This window comes from Drosophila miranda, chromosome 2, assembly GCF_003369915.1.
Source record: "Drosophila miranda strain MSH22 chromosome 2, D.miranda_PacBio2.1, whole genome shotgun sequence".
Lineage (NCBI taxonomy): Eukaryota > Metazoa > Arthropoda > Insecta > Diptera > Drosophilidae > Drosophila > Drosophila miranda.
Genome location: NC_046675.1, coordinates 10,423,083 through 10,445,602, shown reverse-complemented (window position 1 = coordinate 10,445,602; position 22,520 = coordinate 10,423,083). Strand labels below are relative to the sequence as shown.

Genomic DNA, 22,520 nt, shown 5'->3' with positions numbered 1-22,520 from the left:
GTTTGAACCGTTTAGAATCTTATGCTCGAATTATACTTCCCTCTACTATATTATAACCACCATTAATTTCCTCCTTCTTATTAAATTACTAATACTCACATACCTTTCTCGTAATTAGTAAGTGTATTTGAAAATTTGAATGCAAGCTTAGCTCTTTTAGTAAGTTAAGTTCTAACTTTCTTCGAATATTAATTCGGTTAACACGTCACGCGACTTGCGACAGCGTCCATCGGTCGGTTGGGCGGAAGGAGGGCTTTTGCCTGGTATCCACACGTCTTCTGCTGGTGTCACAGAGGCCACTTGATGGTGCAGGGCTAAGAACACTTAGTGGTAATTCTTGTTCAACTAAAATTTCGCTTTGCCTAATTATGTATTTAATGTTAATGGATATACAATGGTGCCTTTGCGTTTCAGATATTCAAGCAGCAGTCTACTTTATGGCGTTGCAGATTTTTCTGTCTGACAATACCATCATCCACCTGTCGTACACGTTTAGTTTTTAGAAAGCCAGAATAGTTTGTGATTTAAAGGTTGGGTTGTACGTTCGAAATAGAAAGAAAGCATTTCGTAATCAGTGGAAATGGCTTTCACGTGCAGCCAGGCAGGCAAATTCTCTAACCATTGCAATTGCTCCATAAATCAGTCTGTCTGTTAACAGTTTCGATGAAAAGTAATGGCACAGTTTTATGTTTTACTCGTAAATTACGTATTTATTGATGGTGTTTGTGGTAGAAATAAATAAACGGTGGAAACAAATAAATTAATTTAAATCTAAGTTTTTGTGAGGCTTGACCAGCGCCCCGCAGTCCAATTCTTGGCACCCCTAGTAGCAGGTGTGCTGTCGTTCCAGCTGGACACAAACGTCGCACTGGAGCCGGAATCCCCAGACCAGTTTGCAGTTACAACGCCGCTCGCTGCGCACGTGCTGGGTGCGCACGCGGTAGCCACAGACGCGGCAGAGCTGCTGGCAGGAGAGGCGCTCCTCCACCGAGCCGCTGCCATCTTTGGAGCACTGGCGGCCTCGGGTGCCCGTCCAGCGGCCGCTGGCCTCTGGTTCGCAATAATTCGGTGAGTCCTGCATAAAGACGAGCGAGTCGAGGGGAATGTTCTCCCACATGATCTTCAGATTGCTGGCAGTGCTGTCCAGCTGGATGGCGTCGTCGTACATCTGCAGCAGGTCCTGGGCCACCGCCTCGAACGGTTTCAGCACTTTGACGCACTCCTCCTCGAGGCACTTGCCCTGCGGGCCGGGTTGCTTGCAGCGGCACTCCTGCACTAAGGACTGCTGCAGCAGCGAGCCGATCACCCTCTGGTTGTGGGCAGCGGCGCCCGAGCCGCTTCCAAACCGCTTCTCGTAGAGTTCCACGGCCTTGAGCGGCTCATGGGAGCAGGGCACGTTCAAGGCGTTTCCTGTGCATCCGCAGCCGGCGATGACTCCGTTGGCGCAATCCTTGGTCAACTTGTGGACGATGGAGGCCATGGAGATGGCGGCCACGTAGACATCCTCTCGCTCCGGCGTCGGCGTAGCCGGTGCAGTGTGCCGCTTGACAAAGTCCGTGCTGGGGCAGTTCCAGCGCTGCCACTTGAAGCTATCCTGGCAACTGGAAAGCGCCTGCTTCAGGCCCGCGCTGGTAATGGCCTCCCATGAGAGCGGTGCCTGGAACTGGGTGTACTGGTAATAGTTCATGGGCTCAATGACGCCCGCCGAAGAGCCGGTGATGGCCAGGATTAGGTTGAGTATGAAGAACATTTTGTGTGGCGTGTGTGGTATGATGTGTTGTCTCCGTGCTCTCTCTAGCTCGACTGAATGGTGAATAGAGATGGCCTGCGAATTTATACCAGGAGCCAACGCCATCCTGGGCCGTGCCCGTGGGAAATTCGGGCCTGGCCGAAAAACCGGAAATTTGTCTTCGGTTGGGATTTTGTGGAGAGACAAAAACTCCCAGCCTTGCACAAATAACCCACTGGTGGTCCAAATTGCGGAGCAGCCCTGTTTCATCCGGACCTACCTGCTCCACGGTGTGTCCGTGTCCGTGTCCGCGGGGGATGCTCTTCGCCGCTCTCAACTTTCCCACGCTTAAGCAGGTAGACCTCATGTGGCGCCTGACGTGCTCATGAATGAAATTTGTCCGATCTCATTCAGTCGGCGGGAATTCCCCGATTCCCACTGGACAATATCAATGCCCGTTGCCCGATGCCGATGATTCGGAATCGGGTTTGTTTGGGTTTTGGATTGTGTCTGTCCTCTCTGTCCTGTCTGGGTTTGTATCTGCATTTGATCCTGTATTTTGCCTGGCGGCAGGCTGGCCAGGCAAGCCAATTATATAACAAAACATATGACAAATAGTTTTTAGTGCTGCAGGCCTGGATATAATTTGGGAAATTAATTGCGCTTTGTGGTAAGCTGCTGGGAAGAATACCCAGCCAGGACTGTTGCTGTCCTTGTTGATGCTGTTGGTATTTTCGGCAAAAGTTAATACCCCGGATTAGGCCAAATGACGCTTAAGACCATTGTCCGCAAGGCGAAAAAAGGGAATTTATGGTAAAATGATGAAAGTCGTGATAAGAAATGGAGATTGATAGTAAAATAAAGAAAGATAATTATGTAGATGTATGGATGGTGGCCTCACACAAACAGACATATGCTCTTACAGTCTGAATCCTCAAGATATGAAGAAATGAATGGAATAGTAATGAACAAATTGAAGAAATTATATACAGATTAATCTTATCAATGAACTCATATTCGTGGTACTTTAAAGATAATTGAGTTATGATAGTACATACAACAACGTTTCCCGTAAATTGAGGTGAACCCTTCATCAAGATAGCAATAAACACTAATTTACAATGTCGATTATTAGAGAACTTCACTCAACGACAAAGTCATTATAAATACACAAACGATACGGCGAGTAGTATGCCAGGCGTTGCGAAAATGTGTGCGGAAATTTGGTTGATTGGGTTTTAACACAATGAAAATACCGATTCTCTAATTAGGTCGAAAATCTTGCGGCACCGGAAAAGGGTTTTTTAGGCCTAAGCGCCGGATAATACAGGGAGAAACAGAGAAAGGGCGAGAAGCCGGGCAGGTAGTCTGAATTTTGCTCAATTGGTCTCCGTTTTCATATGCCCGGAGACACACACATGGGCATCGGCGATGTGGAAACTTAGAGAAGTGGCACTGGGAGTTTCTGGGCTCGGCTCAGTAGCCAGATTGGAATTTCGGATGGAAGAGGAAAAACGCGACAGATCTTTGGCATTTCTAACTTTAATCAAAGCGAAGCGTGCTGCCAGCGCTCGGCGCCATGACATGACAGGGCCAATAAATTCGAACGATCCTCGGGAGTACATATGTTTGCTCTCCGTCTAATACCAGTCGATGAGCCGGCGCACGATTAGATTAGCAATCAGCGACGAGCGGTATCACCCGTGTCCAATTAAGATATAGGGGCCCACTCGAGGGTACTCGTGGTTACCTGGCTCCCAGCCCCATTCGGCTGGGCTTAGTGTCGCTTTGGATGCGGGCCGTACTGGATTAACGCGAGAAAGATTGAGCATGATTATCACAGCGAAACTGGTGGCCATCGGCCTGAGCCTCGCCCTCACCGCCTTCACCGTCTCCACCATTGTCCTGGCTGTGCAAAAGTCCAGTTTGAAGAGCGATCTCCGCGAGGCCCAGGAAAAACTTGATATGCTGGAGGCGGGCCTGCAAACGACGTCAACCAGCACGGTGGCTCCTCCGAGCACAGGAACACCTTCAGAAACTGACCCATCGAGCCCTACCTCAGCCCCTGAAACCACCGCAGATCCGATCACCACCGCAGCTCCGGTCACCACCGCAGCTCCAGTCACCACCGCAGCTCCGGTCACCACCGCAGCTCCGGTCACCACCGCAGCTCCAGTCACCACCGCAGCTCCGGTCACCACCGCAGCTCCGGAAGAGAAGATTGACTATCGCCTCCCCAGCCGCTTGGAGCCCACCCACTACGATCTTTATCTGTTCCCCAATGTGGAGACCGGAGAGTTTAATGGGCAGGAAACGATTACCCTTACCGTCCACGAGGCAACCGATACCATTGTCCTGCACTCCCTGGACCTGAACATTTCGAGCGTGTCTGTCCTTAAGGCCGACTTTTCAAGCGTAGAAGTCTCGGATATCAGCTTCGACGCGGTGAGGGAGTTTCTGGTTCTGCAGCTGGCAGAAGAGCTGAGCGCGGGCATTAACGTGGACCTACATCTGGGATTCGCGGGATCCATGGCCAACAAGATTGTGGGACTGTACAGTTCGTCGTATGTTAAGGAGGATGAGAGCCGCAAGGTGATAGCGACGTCCAAGTTTGAGCCCACCTATGCCCGCCAGGCCTTCCCCTGCTTCGATGAGCCGGCCCTGAAGGCCACCTTCCAGATAACCCTCGTGCACCCCGTCGATGGCGACTACCATGCCCTGTCCAACATGAACGTGGAGTCCGAAGTCAATCAGGGGGCCTACACCGAAGTAACCTTCTCCAAGAGCGTGCCCATGAGCACCTACCTGGCCTGTTTCATTGTCTCTGACTTCACCGCGAAATTCGTTGAGGTGGACACCAAAGGCATTGGCGAGACCTTTACAATGGGCGTTTACGCCACCCCCGAGCAGATCGGAAAGGTCGATTTTGCCACGGAAGTGGGCAAGGGTGTAATTGAGTACTACATTGACTACTTCCAAATCGAGTATCCCCTGCCCAAGCTGGACATGGCAGCCATTCCCGACTTCGTGTCCGGTGCCATGGAGCACTGGGGCCTGGTCACCTTCCGCGAGACTTCCCTTCTGTACGATGCCGAGACGAGTTCTGCGACCAACAAGCAGCGCATTGCCTCCGTCATTGCCCACGAGTTCGCTCACATGTGGTTTGGAAATTTGGGTGAGTCCTCGACCTCCGCTCCATAGTCAATGAGTCCGGCTCATCTCTTCCGTTCGTAGTGACCATGAATTGGTGGAACGATCTTTGGCTGAACGAGGGCTTTGCCAGCTTCATCGAGTACCTTGGCGTGGATTCAGTCTTCCCCGAATGGAAAATGGCAAGTCGGCACTAGGATTGCTTGGATTGGTGGATTCATCTTACGATTATTCATATGATTCCATAGAGGGACCAGTTCATTTATAGCACATTGCATGCAGTTCTGACCTTGGACGGAACTTTGGGCTCCCATCCAATCATCCAGACCGTGGAGAACCCCGACCAGATCACGGAAATCTTCGACACCATCACCTACTCCAAGGGATCCTCGCTGGTGCGCATGGTGGAGGACTTTCTGGGCGAGACCATCTTCCGCCAGGCCGTGACCAACTATCTGAATGAGTACAAGTACACAACCGCCGAGACGTCCAATTTCTTCGCCGAGATCGATAAGCTGGGTCTGGACTACAATGTGACCGCCATCATGCTGACGTGGACAGTCCAGGTGGAGCAAAAGACAACGGACACAGATTCGCTAGAAAAATATTTCTAACCATTTTATGCAAAATATTTTCAGATGGGTCTGCCAGTTGTCACGGTGGAGAAGATCTCCGAAACTGAATACAAATTGACGCAGAAGCGCTTCTTGTCGAATCCCAACGACTATGACGCTGATCACGAGCCCTCGGAATTCAAGTGAGTCGTAGAACTTACTGCCCCATGCGTATCTGATCGAAACATTCGCACATACATTACCTTGCAGCTACCGCTGGTCAATACCCATCACATACACCACCAGCGGCGAGTCGACTGTGCAGCGGGTCTGGTTTTACCATGACCAGAGCGAAAGTAAGTGGTGCCATATGTATGCAAGGCAGCGCTCCTTCCCGGTTACCGATCTTCTCATCTGAGCGTCTTGATTTGCAGTCACCATTACTCTGCCAGCTGCTGTGCAGTGGATCAAATTCAACTCTGAGCAAGTGGGCTACTACCGAGTAAACTATGCTGAGGCGCTGTGGGAGTCGTTGGCCACAGAGCTTGTGACCACGCCCAGTACCTTTAGTTCCGGAGATCGCGCCTCCCTGCTGAACGACGCCTTCGCCCTTGCGGACTCCACGCAGCTGCCGTACGAGACCGCTTTCGACATGACCAAGTATCTGGACAAGGAGGAGGACTATGTGCCCTGGAGCGTGGCCGCCTCGAAGCTGACATCTCTTAAGCGTACACTCTACTATACGACCAGCTACGTGAAGTACAAGAAGTATGCGACGGCTCTGATCGAACCCATCTACACTGCCCTCACTTGGACAGTGGGAGAGGATCACCTGGACAAGTAAGTGAGAGTCTCTCTCAATGATGCATCCTTTCAACGAAACGTTGCTTTATCTACTCCTCAGTCGTCTTCGGGTGACGGCCTTGAGTGCCGCCTGTTCCCTGGGTCTGGAATCTTGCCTCAGCGAGGTGGGAGAGCAGTTTAACAGTTGGCTGGTTAATCCCGATGAGCGCCCCAAGCCAGATCTCCGCGAGACCATCTACTACTACGGCATGCAATCGGTGGGAAACCAAGAGATCTGGGAGAAGGTCTGGGAGCTGTTTGTCAACGAGGCCGATGCCAGCGAGAAATCGAAGCTGATGTACGGCCTGGCCGCTGTGCAGGAGCCCTGGATCCTGCAGCGCTACATTGACCTGGCCTGGAACGAGGAGTACGTGCGAGGTCAGGACTACTTCACCTGTCTGACTTACATTGCGGCCAATCCGGTGGGCGAGTCCCTGGTCTGGGAGTATGTGCGCGAGAACTGGCAGAAGTTGGTAGATCGCTTTGGGCTGAACGAGCGGTATCTGGGCAACCTTATACCGTCGATCACGGCTCGCTTCAGCACCCAGACGAAGCTCGAGGAAATGGAGTACTTCTTCGAGAAGTATCCCGAAGCAGGAGCCGGAACTGCGGCACGCGTGCGCGCCCTGGAGACGGTGAAGAACAACATTGTCTGGTTGTCCGAAAATCTCGAAGCCGTCGACGCCTGGCTGGACAATCAGCAACTGTAGATCGAGGTTGAAGCGGACGAGAATGAGTCCAGAAAGTGGCCATCATCGTACATTGGTCTTTTTTTTTAGCTTGTACTCATATAATGGCTGCTATAAAGCGACTATGCTTAACAACTGAAAATAAAGATAAGCTAGTTTTGGGAAAAAACAAAAATTACAGCTCCATAAATAAGCAATTATCCATTCGTCGATTGCGTTAGTCCGTTCCGATAACCAGGTGCACTGCACTCGTGAGTGTGTGGATGTGGGTGTAGGCTGTAGTGACTGTAATGGATCCGATCCCATTTGATTTGATTGCGAAAGTTCGAATGCCATGCCGCCTCCATGAAGATCAAGTGACGGGCCTTTCCTGTATCGCCATGTTGGCCATAATCAAACTTATTTGGCTAATTATCGACGTTGTTCGTAACGCTTGTATACACGAATATAAACTTCCAGGGCGCACAATCAGAATTTGTTATATGGCAGCTAATCGCTAGAGTTGGACGGGCCGGGTTGGCGGACTCTTGGTTGGCTATTCAGTCGTTAGCGATTGTTGGGATTGCAAAGATGTTCTTGTCGCGAAATTGGATGCAGGTGGTCCTGGCCTGGGCGGTGGCGGCTTTTGCCACGGCCACTGTAGTGGTTGCGGTGCAGAACGCGAAACTGGAGGCGGATCTGCGCGATGTACAGGAAAAGATTGACATCTACAAGGAGCTAGATGTGCGTCCAACCCTCCAGCGAGAGAGACGCGACGATATTGTGAGTTATACTTTTGTATAGGTATATGTGCACCTGTTGCTATACACCTTCCTATTCAGATAATCGTTTGTTTATCCAATTTTCTGAAATTCAATAATATACTTGATCTGTAGATTGACTATCGTCTGCCCACTGCACTGTTGCCCAAACACTACGAACTCTACTGGCATCCGGACCTAGATACTGGCACCTTCACCGGCCAGGAGAAGATCACCATAGATGTCGTGGAGGCCACGAATCAAATCATTTTGCACTCTTACCTGTTGGATGTGACGAATGTTTATGTGCTGAACCGAGAGGTAGTGGAATATGTTTTGGAGGTGGAACGACAGCTCCTGATCATAACGTTGACGGAGGATCTGGTGGTGGATTCCAGCATCACCTTGGGTATTCTCTTTAACGGAAATATGACGGACAAGCTGGTGGGTCTTTACAGCAGCACCTACAAGTCGGAAGCGGGAGACCAACGGTAAGTAATTTTTTCTGGGATTTGAAATTCATTTTGCTTATACTCGACATACGCTACGCGACATCTACATGCGAGCTACATTTTGAGGTGGCGACACCTGTTGGCGCCACTGTATAAATTGTTTTAAAAATTATCCGTTATTTGAATTGTTGGTATAAAGTTTCGGATTTTTTTTCGCTTCTTTATTTATTTATTTATTGTTGTCTAGAAAACAAGGATACTGCTACCTATATTCACCAAAAAATGACAGTGATCAAAAGTTTAAAAAAGCCGAGATCTGGCAAATATTCTGGATATTTTTTTTGATAATTCAATATATTTAGACTTTGAGGAAACAGTTTATCAAGAATAATCTTCCTTATGGGATATAATGACTGTAACAATACCAAAACATAAAGAAAAAGTGAACTCTTCTTTATTTTAATATGTTAATGGGGTAAATAAGTCATTTTTGAATACATGTAGAAAATAATATCTGTTCTTTTAGAATTTTAATGTTTTTTGCCGTGGTGTACTTTTTGGCGAAATCGCCCATATACAAGCTAACGTCGCGGCACACGGCACGGCAGAATTTAGTCCTATTTAGTCAGATTTTATTCAGCGATCTAACGCAATTTTGACATCCCTGTTTTGTGTTGCAGAAACATTTCGTCAACGCAATTCGAGCCAGTCTATGCCCGCCAGGCCTTCCCGTGCTTCGATGAGCCGGCGATGAAGGCTACTTTCGCCATCACAGTGGTACATCCCACAGGATCTTACCACGCAGTCTCCAATATGAAGCTATCCGTAAGCATAGTCATTATTAAATTCCGTTTCCCAGCTCATCTAATAAAACCATTTAGGAATCCAATTATTTGGGCGAATACACGGAGGCCATCTTCGAGAGCACTGTATCGATGAGCACGTACCTGGTGTGCATCATTGTTTCCGATTTTGCCTCCAAGTCCACAACTGTTAATGCCAATGGGATTGGCGAGGACTTCTCTATGGAGGCTTTTGCCACTCCCCACCAGCTGAACAAGGTTGACTTTGCTTTAGAGTTTGGAGCTGCCGTCACGGAGTACTACATCCAGTATTACAATGTGCCGTATCCACTGACCAAACTGGATATGGCTGCCATCCCCGACTTCTCCTCCAATGCCATGGAGCACTGGGGTCTGGTCACTTACCGCGAGACGGCTCTACTCTACGACGAGAGCTACAGCTCGACATCCAACAAGCAGTCTATCGCCTCCGTCCTGGCCCACGAGATTGCTCACCAATGGTTCGGCAATCTAGTTACCATGAAATGGTGGAATGACATCTGGCTAAACGAGGGATTTGCCCGCTACATGCAGTACAAGGGAGTGAACGCAGTGTATCCAGACTGGGGAATGGTAAGTCATGGGTCACCATTATAATAAATCATATGCAATGATATTCTTCTCGAGACTAATCATACTTTAATCTGCCACGTAGCTGGAGCAATTCCAAATAATCGCCCTGCATCCTGTCATGGTCTATGATGCCAAACTCTCTTCGCACCCCATTGTCCAGGAAGTGGAGTCACCGGCTGAGATCAGCGCCATTTTCGACACCATCAGCTATGAGAAGGGTGGCTCGGTCATCCGGATGCTTGAGAACCTTGTAGGTTCCGAAAAATTCGAGGAGGCTGTTACCAACTATTTGGTAAAGTATCAGTTTGAAAACACGGTCACGGATGACTTCCTGAGCGAGGTGGACCTTGTGACAGACTTTGATGTGAAGCTCTTGATGCGCACATGGACCGAACAGATGGGCTACCCGGTCCTGAATGTGTCCCGTGGGGATGCTGGATTCCTCATTACTCAGCAGCGCTTCCTCTCCAACAAGGCCAGCTATGAGGAGGCTCCCGAAGACAGCGAATTCCAGTACAGGTGGAGCGTGCCCGTCACTTACACCATCGACGCTTGGGAGGACGACAACGTCGAGAGCTTCGTGTTCCCTTACGATAATGACACGGCGGAAATCGCCTTGGACGTTGATGTCCAGTGGATTAAGCTGAACGTCCATCAATTGGGGTATTATCGCGTTAACTACGAAGATAGTCTCTGGGATGCCCTCATCAAGCAATTGATAGCCGATCCCGCCCGATTCGACGTTGCCGATCGCTCCCATCTTTTGAATGATGCCTTCGCCGTGGCCGATGCCAGCCAACTGTCCTACAAAGTTCCGCTGGAGATGACCGCCTACCTTGGCCAGGAGCGTGACTTTGCGCCCTGGTACGTGGCGGCTGAGAAGCTTAAGGCGCTGCAACGCAGCCTGATGTTCAACGAGGGCTACGTTTCCTACTTGACCTATGCAAGGACTCTGGTTGACAGCGTCTACCAGGAAGTGGGCTGGAGTGTGGACGCGAATAACCACTTGAATAAGTAAGCACTGACCCCCTTCTCAGCCAACGATTCCCCTCTTACAATTCCTTACTCTTCCGACATTACAGTCGACTGCGGGTGTCCATCCTGTCCGCGGCCTGTTCCCTCGGCCTGCCCGACTGTCTGGACCAGGCAGCTCAGAGCTTCAACACCTGGCTTCAGAACCCCACCGCCGCCAACCGACCAGCGCCCGATCTGCGCGAGATCGTCTATTATTACGGCATGCAGCAGTCGACTAGCAACTCCGACTGGGATAAGCTATTTGAACTTTTCTTGGAGGAAACGGATGCCAGCGAGAAGCTGAAGCTTATGTATGGGTTGGCTGGTGTTCAGGACGCCCAGTTGCTGTTCAACTTCCTCGTACTGGCCAGTGACGAGAGTATTGTGCGCTCCCAGGACTATTTTACCTGCGTGCAGAACATTGCTGGCAACCCCGTGGGCGAGCCCGTGGTGTGGGACTACTACCGAGAGCAATGGCCCCAGCTGAGTGCTCGTTTCGGGCTGACAAATCGAAACTTTGGCAGGCTGATTGCCCAGATCACGAAGAGCTTTGCCAGCCAGGTCAAGCTGGAGGAACTGCAGCAGTTCTATGCCAAGTACCCAGAGTCCGGGGCCGGGGCCAACTCCAGGCTGGAGGCGGTGGAGACCATCAAGTACAACATCGAGTGGCTGAAGCAGAACAGCGGTGACATAAGCGACTGGCTAAGTGGCACCTCCGTTCCGTTGACCAAGGAAAACCGATTGTAAAGATGGTCTTTACTGTACAATAAATGTTCATACGTAACTGTTTTAGAGCTAATTGGCAATTAGAAGGAATTGCATAAGAGAAAAACAAAATTTCCGCTCAAGTTCAATAAAATAAAGTTCCAAAATCAAACCATAAATAAAACCAAGAATTTCTTTTATTTTATCCAACAATGTGGCGATTTCTATGGCCCCAAGAATCGTCGATAACCATGCACTGGCTGTCCTAGCGCCAATCTTGATGGGGCGCAATCATCCTGGGTCTGCGACTGTCCGGCAATAAGCTCCGATATACAACCTTGCAATAATATCATAAAAGTCTACACCCTAATGACCAGGCATAAACCTAAAGACTAAAGACTATTTATCTGGGCCCTGGGGATCGTGGATCGGGGAGCTATATGGCATGTCTAGATATCGTCCAGCAATCTGGCCGCAGTTTACTAAGTCCAAATTGTTGGGTCAAACTCGCAGTTTGCATTTAGTTTCCAATTTGGCGCCCAGCGCAGTGGAAGCAATTGAAAGTTCTCCTGAAAGAGCAAGGATAATAGACTAAAATGGTTGCCTGTGAGTCCATCCTGATAGTTTGATTGGAGAACCGCATTGTCATCACGTATTTAATCCGAACCCTTTAGGGCTGACTGTCAAATTTGTGGCCATCTTCCTAGGCCTGGCCACAACGGCCTTCTGTATTTCCACCATTGTGCTGGCCGTACAGAATTCCGATCTGGAGAATGATCTGCAGGATGCCCTGGACAAGATTGATGCCCTTACGGCAGATACCACTTCGACCTCCACCACAACTACCACAGCCAATCCCAACGTGCCAACTGGCGATGGTGCCACCACACCAAGTGGGGGTTCTACAACTCCTGGCGGCGGTTCAGAAACCTCCCCAGGCGGTGCAACTACTCCTGGAGGTGGAACAACCCCTGGAGATGGAACAACTCCTGGAAGTGGAACCACTACCACCACCGCAGCTGGAGTCGATCCCATCTACCCCACACTGCCACCAGGACTTCCTGATCCCGATGCGGTAAGTTCAGTGCTACAAAAAAAATTATCAAAAGCTTAACAGAAACCCAAACCAATTGGAAAGTACAAACTTTCCTGTTGGTCGTCATAAAGTCGGCGGTGCTACCAATTCGCGTTTTATCATGTTCCCGAGTGGTCATTTCTTAGTCATTTCAAATACTTATCGCTGGGACTAAATGATTGTGTTTTGTTTTATCAAAGTAGAAATTGTTGGCCGAAGAGAACCTAGCCAGTTTTAGTGGTCAGTCGAGGCAGTTTGATTGAGGACAACGCACTGCTCGGTGTAAAGATCAGAGATGGGTTTCAAATTGAAGAATACAAAGGGTATGCATCGATGTTAGTTAACGGAAAGAATTCAAGGAACACTATCTCTTACGTGTATTAGACTGGATCACAGCGGAGCGAGTGGCCATATTCTTTGGTCTGCTATCCACCTGCCTGATTGTGGCTCTCGTGGTAGTGCTTGTCCATAGGGACAACTTGTGGCTCCAACTGGACGAGGCCCAGCGCAAATTGGACGTTCTCGAGGACTACATACAAAACCAATTGCGGACTGGCACTCCCGAACAACTGTTGAATTCCAGAGCCAACAGATGATTCTTAGGTCTACAATAGTTTAGTTTTTCGTATTTCGATGGCGTCAATAAACATATAATTCCACAATTAAATGACCTTACTCGTAAATGCACTCACACTCGTATAATGCTGAGACTGACATATTCCGACGAAGTCCATTTTTTACGACCTGACCACTATGGGACAATCTCTCCGTATCGTATCAAGACCTTATCAAGCCATCGTTTCCTTTATGGAAATGCTTATTATCGATGATGGATATTTAATAATCTTTACAACCCCTTCCCCTAGATTGAATGGCGTCTGCCCACTGAGCTTAGGCCCATAAAGTACAAGATATACATTCATCCCGACCTGCAAACAGGCGGCTGCGAGGGCACCGTGTCCATACAGTTCCAGCTGAACGAGGTGACTAATCTGATTGTTCTGCACGCCAAGGACCTGAATGTGCACAGCATCAGTATCCTCAATATGATGGCACGCATGCGCATCGCCATTGACGAGTACTATCTGGACGACACGAGAGAGCTGCTAATCATTAAACTCAAGGAGGTGCTCAGCATGAACAAGGCCTATACCCTGTCCGCCAGCTTCGACTGCAACCTCGACAGTCTGACGGGTAGCTACAGAAGCAGCTACACAGATGCCGAGGGCAATCAAAAGTGAGTACAAGTGCAAGTTAAGTATTGAATACCGAATACCCCAAATGCATGCTCTTGGAGTTGGTGTTGATTCTCAGCTTGCTTCAAAGCCGGTCTCAGCTGTTCAGGCGAGCTTACACGAAAGAATCGAACGCAACAAAAGCTCTCTCTCGCTTTTTGGTGTGTGCGACTTTTACAACACTAGGTTTTTCTTATCGAAAGTTTATGATTTGAAAGAGCTCCAGAGAGAGAGCGAATAAACTACCTTATATTTTCAAGCGCGACGGTTGTGAATGCGCGCGTCGCGTCTTTTATTTCGAGCCCGATCTCATCTCACATCGCGCGCGCGCTCCTCTTCGCCGATTTGAATCAAGTACGAGTATAGCTGAAGGCAGTAGAGCCAAATGAACTGCTGGTCATAGGCCCAGCGAAGTAAATTAATAATTAACTCCGCCCACACTGAGATCTCGCGCTGTCACTGTCACAGAAGCTGTAACTGTAAATCAAGAAGCTCAAGCCCAAAGCTGCCGAAAGAGCAGGTGCCAATAAAGCAGGCGACACAGTGCAAAACGTGAAAATAATACGAGTGTGGATCAAAACATATACCGTTTAAAGCTCCACCGGACCGCTGTCATTGTCATTGAACCGATCCGTTATATGTGTCTCTCTGCTCTGAGTGCTCGCGTTCTAATTGGACGCATTGAGGCGGCAACTAATTTTAATATTCGCACCGTAATACGAGTATTCGAGTCGTGGTCGAAATGCGGCCACAGAACTCCATGGAATTCTATGCCAACTTTGACTTTCAACAATGAACACGATAAACAAGAGCCGCCGATAAATAACAGCGGGCAGCAGAACACCGCATGGGCACGGAAAACAGGTTGCAACAGCGCATGCGTCCCATCTCTCCACCTCCACTCCTCCTCGGTTGCAAACTGGCTTGGAGTCAGCCCAGGCCCCTGCTCCCTGCCCCCTGCCCCTGCACTAGCCCCGTGCATACACATAGTTCACTTGCCGCGCAAGTTCTTGGCCTTAAATCGGCCAATACACTCGGAGCTGGGAGCCGCCAAGATGTTCCGTTCGCCTCAATGGCTCAAGTCTCTTGCTCTGGCTCTGGCTCTATCTCTGTCTCTGGCAGCCGCTGGCCGATGGTCGCCTGAGAAATTACTTTCTTCCAAAGCCAAAACGAAATGGGTCGACATCATTGACTGCCAGCTACTTGTCGTAGTATTCTCTTTTGCTTCCCCCTTGCTCTGTCTCTTTCTCATTTCTCATTTCTGGTTTTGTTTTGTTCTTGAAAGTTTGGCCGAACCCGAGGCACACTGGTCGAATATTTTGAATTTTTTCATTTTTCATTTTCATTGACACTGATTTCTTTTTTGTTTTTTCCTTGGGCGAAATTTCGTGTTTAGTGTGGGAAAAGAACCTCCGACGAATGGTCAAAGAAGTTTTGCTTGAATGGGATTTCAGTGCTAATAAAGCGGGATCAATGGATAAGGTATTTAACACCTTCTGAAGTGTGAATTTAATGGACCCGAAGCTCAGATGTCTATTCAACTCTTTCTCCTTTATAGCGCCCTGATTTATTGGTTTCTTCGATAAAAGAAAAGCTTTGCTAATTAATTGGCTATATTTCTGTAATCGCCCATTCAATATCTATGGGTCTGCCTTTGTGCGATCTTATGCAACCTCCCTGATTGATAAACTTACGATATTTTGCATTCCGTTAACCTCAAACACACAAACTGTGGCAATCATTTCTCTGTCTTTGCCCACTATCTCCTTTTATATTTATTGTTGTTTTTTTTATTATTTGATTTTTGTTTAAATATCAGAAATTGCAAGCACGTAGAGACGACCTTTGTCATGTGTCATCCCACTGCGGGAGTTGGGGGTTGGGTTGGCTTTTTGTTCATTTTATCTGGGCTGCACATGTCACGTAAATGCCAAACGATTTGCATTTGTGCTGCTAACGCATCTGTAAGGTGCCGTTTCGTGAAAGTTATGACCTTAAAAAGGGACAGCCAGAGGCACGTGTTTTTCATAAACGTACTCCTCGTATATGTATTTCAATTTCAACAACTCTAAACGTTTGCGTGAAACCATAAACCAGAATGATCCAAGTGCATTGAACTGGCCGACTTACAAGTGAAGTCGAATAGACTCGTATTCCTCACTCATTAGAAGCGCAAGTTTTTGACATCTCCCCCCGTGGGTGGGCGATCATCAGCCTGAGAATGCGCAGAGCAGAGATGCTCATGTATTCTCGTTGATGCGATGAGGCGTGTCAGATTATGCAGTCACTGATATTGGTACTGGTACTGGTACTTCTACTCCGCAGCTGCCTTTGTCTTCTGCTGGCTCATAAGGTAGTCATGCAACTGCTGTTTTTGTGGCAGAGCGGCGCGGCTGCTTTGTGCGCGCCTTAATTGAGTCAGCGGCAGAGTCGCTGCATTGCATCATCAGAGGCTGGCGCTGGCTCCATGAAATGATGGGCCTGATCGGATAGCATGGGGCGGGATGTCGGGATGGCGGGCAAGAGACAATTGCCTGGCAGCTGGTGAAAATTAGCATATTCTACAGTCTTGAATTCCTCATTTCGCACAATTTGGTGCACTCTGAAATGAATACTGCATAAATTACGAGCACAACACAGCCGCATCCACATCCACCTACGGGTGAATGGTTCTCTCAGATGCATCCTGACATAATTGTCAGTGGAGACGTGTCTCATGGGCTTATGGCCAATTCAATTCATTTTTACGGCTTATAATCTGCATCTGCAACTTCTTCCCATGGCACTAACTCCGCAGATCGGAGTCGGAGTACAGAGAGTGTTTAGAGATGCCAACAACCTTTGCCATGCATCCGTCAATCAATCGCACACCAACGCCCCTGTAGAAAGTGGCCTGTGGTGGACGGATCATTGCAACAACCTGGGGGATTTGTAATGCGACTTTGCGGTTAACCAGCTCCAACTCTGAGCCATGGAATCGTGTTGCTCCAACTATTTGAAGTAACAATTTCATGAAATGACCAACTTCATTACGTGACCATGCGAGGGGCAGAAATGGCAGTAATCTGATTGATCTGCAGCGAGACAAAATTGAGGCAAGCTCCATCGCGGGGAGGAGTAAATTATGGCCGACTCTCTGTATCTCTCTATCTCTATACCCCTGCCCCTGGTAACCTAGCCGAGCCACAACCATAAAAGCTGTGAAAACATACCCGGGTTTGTTTATAAGTAGCTCGAAAATTATAAATAGTGATGATGGTAACGGCGACGCATGTAATTCGGTCTGGGCTGTTTATTGCGCTCTCGAATTACCCCTGTCGATGACACAATGGATTGGAGCAGGGAGGGCTGGCAGCTTCGGTTCAAGATAAAACTACAGTTAAAATTGTGATTTAAGACAGAGCCAATGGGCTCCGAGACAGCTGCTGACAGTGACATTTTGCGATAGTGCGGTCTTAAATCAAACCAAGTTCAAATTTAAAATCTACCCCTTTTGCCAACAATAGCCAGTCGAGTCATTCGGCAACCGTCTCAGTGTGAACGCGTCTACTTGAGAGCTTAATTTAATCACCAGAACAAACAGTCAACGGCTATGTATGCAACAAAAAACGTGCGCCCACGCAGCAGTCTCTCCACAGACGATAACCACCGCATCAAGGACACCAACCGGCCCCACAAGGCCCCGGGCAACACCATTCTCACACTGGTCGCCTTCTGCGTGTTCCTCCTGGTGCTGTGCGGCTTCCTGCTGGGGGCACTCGTCTATGTGGGCAAGAACATAGCCGACGAGCACCAGAGGCAGCAGGCGGCGAACAGCACGCAGGCGGCCCTGAATGCGACCATACGCACTGTCTATGTGGACCGTGATCAGTTGCTGTCCACCAAACCAATTCTGAGCGTTTTGTCAGGTTGGTCCTTCATTGAAAATTCAAATAGTAAAGTGCCAGGAAGATAGTATTTTTGCAATTATTAAAACCATAAATTTCCAACTATATTTTCGGACCGTGTAAAGATATAAAATTTATGAGATTATTGGTCCCAGAAATATTATTAGATGATGAATGCTCTCTGCTTAAATTTTCAGACCTCTTATTCGTACTTAGGTGTATCACTTATTCCAATAGATTGCATTTAAATCCTTGCTCATTCACTTTCAAACAATTTCTATTTAGCGCGCACCACTCGTATCCAGTCGATAGTATCGATAGCCGAACCTGAATCGGGTAAGGTTCTCTTTGAACCGGTTCGTTGCGGGCAACATTAATTTGTAAACCGTGTTCTAGTCAAAATACAATAAAAGCAAGGACTAAAAACTAGCCAATCTTGTAGAAAATTTCTTCATCAATAGGATAAAATTATGTGAGCCAAGCTGAGAGATCAAAATAGCTAGTAATATTCGACGGAATATCATAATCGGAATATGTTTTCAATCCTTGATGGAGAACGATTAACCCACTGCAAGCCAAGGGGGTATTTTAGTTTTCCACCGAAAATAATGCTCATTTTATAATTTTATCGCAGTTCAGATGAAAGATATCGTGGTTTTTTTTTAAGTTTAGAGGAAAGATGGCATGACTCTACCAGAAAAATGTACAATCGTCAATATTTTCCGCCATTTACTTCAAGTAGTATAATAATACTATAGTGAGCTTAAGGCCTCAGCAGCTATAGCCCCATACCCTGTTAATACCTAGTTTTAACTATTTATTAGCTTTATATAATAATAATAATAATAATACTTCAAGTAGTTGAACTAATTAAATAGAGGGGGCTTAAGTGGGCTAAGTTCGGTTTTTTTGTTGTTTTTTTTTGTTGAGGAATCAAAATTAGGGCAAAAACAATCAAAGTCAACTAAAAAATAGATTCATTAATTGCTAAAAATTGCGAATATTCACATTAGATATTCGTGCCCCCACCACTCAAGTGCCTTCCAATACCAAATCACGCACCATGGCCACCCTCGCGCCCGCCGTCAGAGCAGCAAGCAAGGTGTTGCAGAAACTAGGCTACCGGCTGCCAAAAGAGCTGAAGCCGAGCAAGTACACCATGAAGCTGCGGCCAGATCTCAACAAGAAGAACTATACGGGCAATATAAGTATCAGCCTAGAGGTACTGGAGCCGATTGCCTTCATACCCGTGCACATTAAGCAGATGAATGTGAGCACTGTCGATGTGCAGCATTTGGACGAGTCGGGAGCGCCGCTGAAGAGCATAGCCCCGGCCCTGACGTTCTCCTATCCCGAATTTGAGTACTGGGTGACAGAGTTCGAGCAGCCCCTGGACGTGGGCAACTATACGCTGCGCCTGAACTTCAACGGTTCGTTGACGGATCGCATCACAGGCCTCTATCAGAGCTCCTACTGGGACAAGCTGAAGAATCGCACCAGGTAGCAAAGCTACTAACACCCGCCCTTCCCTTGCATGCACCCAATTTACTTACCATGCTTGAAGCACGTCTTTGCCATGATTGCTGTGCTAAAGTCTTTACATTTTCCCTACAGGTGGATTGCCAGCACCAAATTCGAGCCCACCTATGCCCGCTGGGCCTTCCCCTGCTTCGATGAGCCAGCCCTGAAGGCCCAGTTTACCATAACAATTGCTCGACCCAGCGGCGATGAGTACCACGTACTCTCGAACATGCCTGTGGCCACCGAGGATTTAAACGGGGATCTGACTGAAGTGACGTTCGAGGAGACTGTGCCCATGAGCACATATCTGGCTGCGTTCGTGGTTTCGGACTTTGCCCACAAGACCACAAATTCAGCAGTAAACCCTTCGATTGAAGTGCGCTCATTCGCCCCAGCAGCCCAAGTGGAGAAGACTCAATATGCTCTTGACATTGGAGTTGGCGTCCTCGACTATTACATCGACTACTTCAACATCTCCTATCCCCTTCCCAAGCTGGATTTGGTCGCCATTCCCGATTTTGTATCCGGGGCTATGGAGAACTGGGGTCTTGTGACCTTCCGCGAGACAGCGTTGTTGTATGATGAGGCCACCAGCTCCAGTGTGAACAAGCAACGTGTGGCCATCGTCGTGGCGCACGAGCTGGCGCACCAGTGGTTCGGCAACCTGGTCACTATGAACTGGTGGAGTGACCTTTGGCTGAACGAGGGCTTTGCCTCATTCGTGGAATACAAGGGAACGAAGCACATGCATCCAGACTGGGATATGGACAATCAGTTTGTCATCGAGGAGCTCCATCCAGTGCTTGTCATCGATGCCACACTGGCCTCCCATCCAATTGTGAAGTCAATTGAAAGCCCCGCTGAGATTACCGAATACTTCGATACAATTACTTACTCAAAAGGTGCAGCCTTGGTGCGCATGCTGGAGAACCTTGTGGGCGAGACCAAGTTCAAGAACGGTACAACTCGCTATCTGAAGAACAACATCTACTCCACAGCCACCACGGAAGATTTCTTAACCGCCATTGAGGAGGAAGAGGGCCTCGAATTTGATGTCAAGTGAGTGCCTCTATCTTCTGTTGTTTGTGCGGACGCATCCACTAATTCGTTCTCACTCACAGGCAGATCATGGAAACGTGGACAGAACAAATGGGGGTGCCAGTTGTCGAGGTGGAGAAGAATGGGAACACCTACAAGCTAACCCAGAAGCGTTTCTTGGCCAATTTGGATGATTATGAAGTCGAAGCAGAGGCCTCTTCTTTCAAGTACGTTTAGCCTCACTCACTATTGCCTTATTGAATCAAACGATCGTTTGTTGTCGTTTACAGTTATCGTTGGTCAATCCCAATCACCTACACGAGCAGCATCAACAGCGAGGTGCAGTCGACGATATTCAACCACAACGACAACGAGGCCAGCATTACGCTAGCTAGCGAGGCCAGCTGGATCAAGTTTAATAAGGACCAGGTTGGCTATTATCGCGTTAACTATGCGGCAGAGCAGTGGGCTGCCCTCACAGCTGCGCTCAAGGCATCACGGGAATCCTTCAGCACCGCGGATCGTGCGCATTTACTGAACGATGCCAATACCCTGGCCGCTGCTGGACAGTTGAACTATGCCGTGGCCCTCGACCTGAGCACCTATCTGGAGAGCGAGCAGGACTATGTGCCCTGGAGTGTTGGCACCTCGTCGCTAGCAACGCTGCGGAACCGCGTTTACTACACCGATCTTTACAGCAACTTCACCACATACGCCCGCAAACTACTAACGCCCATTGTGGAGACGGTCACGTTTACCGTTGGCACAGATCATCTGGAAAAGTAAGCAACTGCACACGTAAAGCTGGGTTAGTTTATGTTATTGACTTTGGTATATTTTACAGCCGCCTCCGCATCAAGGTTCTAAGCTCTGCCTGCGCCGTCGGGCACGAGAGCTCGCTGCAGCAGGCTGTTACTCTGTTCAACCAGTGGTTGGCCACTCCTGAAACACGCCCCAGTCCTGATATCCGGGATGTCGTGTACTACTACGGTCTGCAGCAGGTCAACACCGAAGCTGCCTGGGACCAGGTCTGGAAACTGTATCTGGCCGAGACCGATGCGCAGGAAAAGCTGAGGCTTATGAACGCCTTGGCTGCCGTGAAGGTGCCATGGCTGTTGCAGCGCTACATCAATCTGGCCTCGGACGAAAGCAACGTCCGCCGCCAGGACTATTTCACGCTTCTGGGCTATATTTCGGTTAATCCCGTGGGACAGAGTCTTGTCTGGGATTATGTGCGCGAGAACTGGGAGCAGCTGGTAGAGCGCTTTGGCATTAACGAGCGAACATTGGGTCGCCTTATTCCAACCATCACGGCGCGCTTCTACACTCAAACCAAGCTGGAAGAGATGCAGCACTTTTTCGAGAAGTATCCGGAAGCGGGAGCTGGAACCGCGGCCCGCCAACAGGCCCTGGAAACCGTCAAGGCCAATATCAAGTGGCTGGCACTGAACAAGGATCAATTGGGCGAGTGGTTGGCCAACTACGCGGAACAGTCTACGGTTACCAATAGTATCAATTGATTCGCATTGCTTTAGCCCCCTGTAAAATACAATAATGTAAAAACTACCAATGGAATTGAACATAGTCTTACTCGTAGCCAACTAAAGCAGCAAGTGCTTTTCAAATGTGAATGAAGAATTGTGAATACGTATGATATTTTGAAGAAACTAATAGATACAAAATTCTGCATTGCTTTTCTTTGTTGTTGAATGGGCTGAATGCCTGATTCAATGGTAACCTATCCAGCCCCAAGCTAGTATCCAGGAATCTATGTACATATGTTTGCAATGATTCCTGAAAAAAGCTAATTAGACATATTTCGTTCAGATAGCTTCCATTGAAATATACAGAGGGATTGCCATCCTGATCTAAAATATGTTTATATATAATATATATTTTATTAGGTCGGAAATTATTCCTATTTTTAAATAGTTTTTTTACAAACAAAGGACAAGACTATTAGCAAAACTTCCAGATTAAGGAGATAGACCTATCTGTTAACCATTTAGCAAAACTAGAGTACGTGTACTTTATCCACATTTCAATCTTTAAAAAATTGCAGACAACGAATATGGCAAGAACTTTGGGAGCTAAACGGTGTTCTTCCGTTCCACTACGGTGGTCGACACTTTGCACTAAGATCTTCCAGAGGAGACTAACCAAATGACAAACAATATTTACACTAAAATATAGCTTGGATGGGCTAATCAAAATAATTGTATTTAATTTGCAAATAGGCTGGCCACATGGTTAAACAATTGTGATATTCATACGATTCAAGAGGTACTCAAAGAGGACCAGGGTATATTGATCTCGTGTATATGTATGTGACACTCAGGATATAGCGTCCGTCACCAGCCAATTTACAATTGTTTACTATATTTTGAACGCTAAAAACATTAAGATCATCATTATATATCATTAAGACCAGTCTGTGCATTAGACGGGCCTGGCTTGAATTGATACAAAAAGG

At 48.1% G+C, this 22,520-nt stretch overlaps 5 protein-coding genes across 8 annotated transcripts; 4 read left to right on the top strand and 1 right to left on the bottom strand.

The window, feature by feature from the left end:
• Window positions 1-682: 682 nt before the first annotated feature.
• On the bottom strand, window positions 683-1,928 carry LOC108157077 (wnt inhibitor of Dorsal protein). Its single transcript, XM_017288913.2, has one exon. The coding sequence runs from the start codon at window positions 1,853-1,855 to the stop codon at window positions 824-826; it is 1,032 nt and encodes a 343-aa protein (XP_017144402.1). The 5' UTR covers window positions 1,856-1,928; the 3' UTR covers window positions 683-823.
• On the top strand, window positions 1,922-7,134 carry LOC108157078 (glutamyl aminopeptidase). 2 transcript variants are annotated; one of them, XM_033388548.1, is made up of 8 exons: window positions 1,922-3,809; window positions 3,846-4,904; window positions 4,964-5,061; window positions 5,128-5,445; window positions 5,518-5,636; window positions 5,704-5,789; window positions 5,868-6,273; window positions 6,338-7,134. In XM_033388548.1, the coding sequence occupies exons 1-8, from the start codon at window positions 3,560-3,562 to the stop codon at window positions 6,984-6,986; spliced, it is 2,985 nt and encodes a 994-aa protein (XP_033244439.1). In that variant the 5' UTR covers window positions 1,922-3,559; the 3' UTR covers window positions 6,987-7,134. The 2 variants fall into 2 exon arrangements, with proteins under 2 accessions (XP_033244439.1, XP_033244438.1); XM_033388547.1 differs by having other exon boundaries at window positions 1,922-4,904.
• Window positions 7,135-7,497: 363 nt separating this feature from the next.
• LOC108157076 (glutamyl aminopeptidase) lies at window positions 7,498-11,475 on the top strand. The gene is made up of 6 exons (XM_017288912.2): window positions 7,498-7,727; window positions 7,841-8,196; window positions 8,838-8,982; window positions 9,039-9,572; window positions 9,655-10,586; window positions 10,655-11,475. The coding sequence occupies exons 1-6, from the start codon at window positions 7,536-7,538 to the stop codon at window positions 11,331-11,333; spliced, it is 2,838 nt and encodes a 945-aa protein (XP_017144401.1). The 5' UTR covers window positions 7,498-7,535; the 3' UTR covers window positions 11,334-11,475.
• Window positions 11,476-11,802: 327 nt separating this feature from the next.
• Window positions 11,803-21,729, top strand: LOC108156548 (glutamyl aminopeptidase). 3 transcript variants are annotated; one of them, XM_017288067.2, is made up of 7 exons: window positions 11,803-11,897; window positions 11,966-12,366; window positions 13,233-13,603; window positions 19,103-20,068; window positions 20,131-20,274; window positions 20,338-20,829; window positions 20,892-21,729. In XM_017288067.2, exons 1-7 carry the CDS (start codon window positions 11,888-11,890, stop codon window positions 21,565-21,567), a joined length of 3,060 nt encoding a protein of 1,019 aa, XP_017143556.1. In that variant the 5' UTR covers window positions 11,803-11,887; the 3' UTR covers window positions 21,568-21,729. The 3 variants fall into 3 exon arrangements, with proteins under 3 accessions (XP_017143556.1, XP_017143555.1, XP_033244437.1); XM_017288066.2 differs by lacking the exons at window positions 11,803-11,897; window positions 11,966-12,366; window positions 13,233-13,603 and adding exons at window positions 13,826-13,955; window positions 17,108-17,509; window positions 18,502-18,988; XM_033388546.1 differs by lacking the exons at window positions 11,803-11,897; window positions 11,966-12,366; window positions 13,233-13,603 and adding an exon at window positions 18,432-18,988.
• On the top strand, window positions 12,583-13,033 carry LOC108156549. The gene is made up of 2 exons (XM_017288068.2): window positions 12,583-12,689; window positions 12,751-13,033. The coding sequence occupies exons 1-2, from the start codon at window positions 12,662-12,664 to the stop codon at window positions 12,960-12,962; spliced, it is 240 nt and encodes a 79-aa protein (XP_017143557.1). The 5' UTR covers window positions 12,583-12,661; the 3' UTR covers window positions 12,963-13,033.
• Window positions 21,730-22,520: the final 791 nt, after the last annotated feature.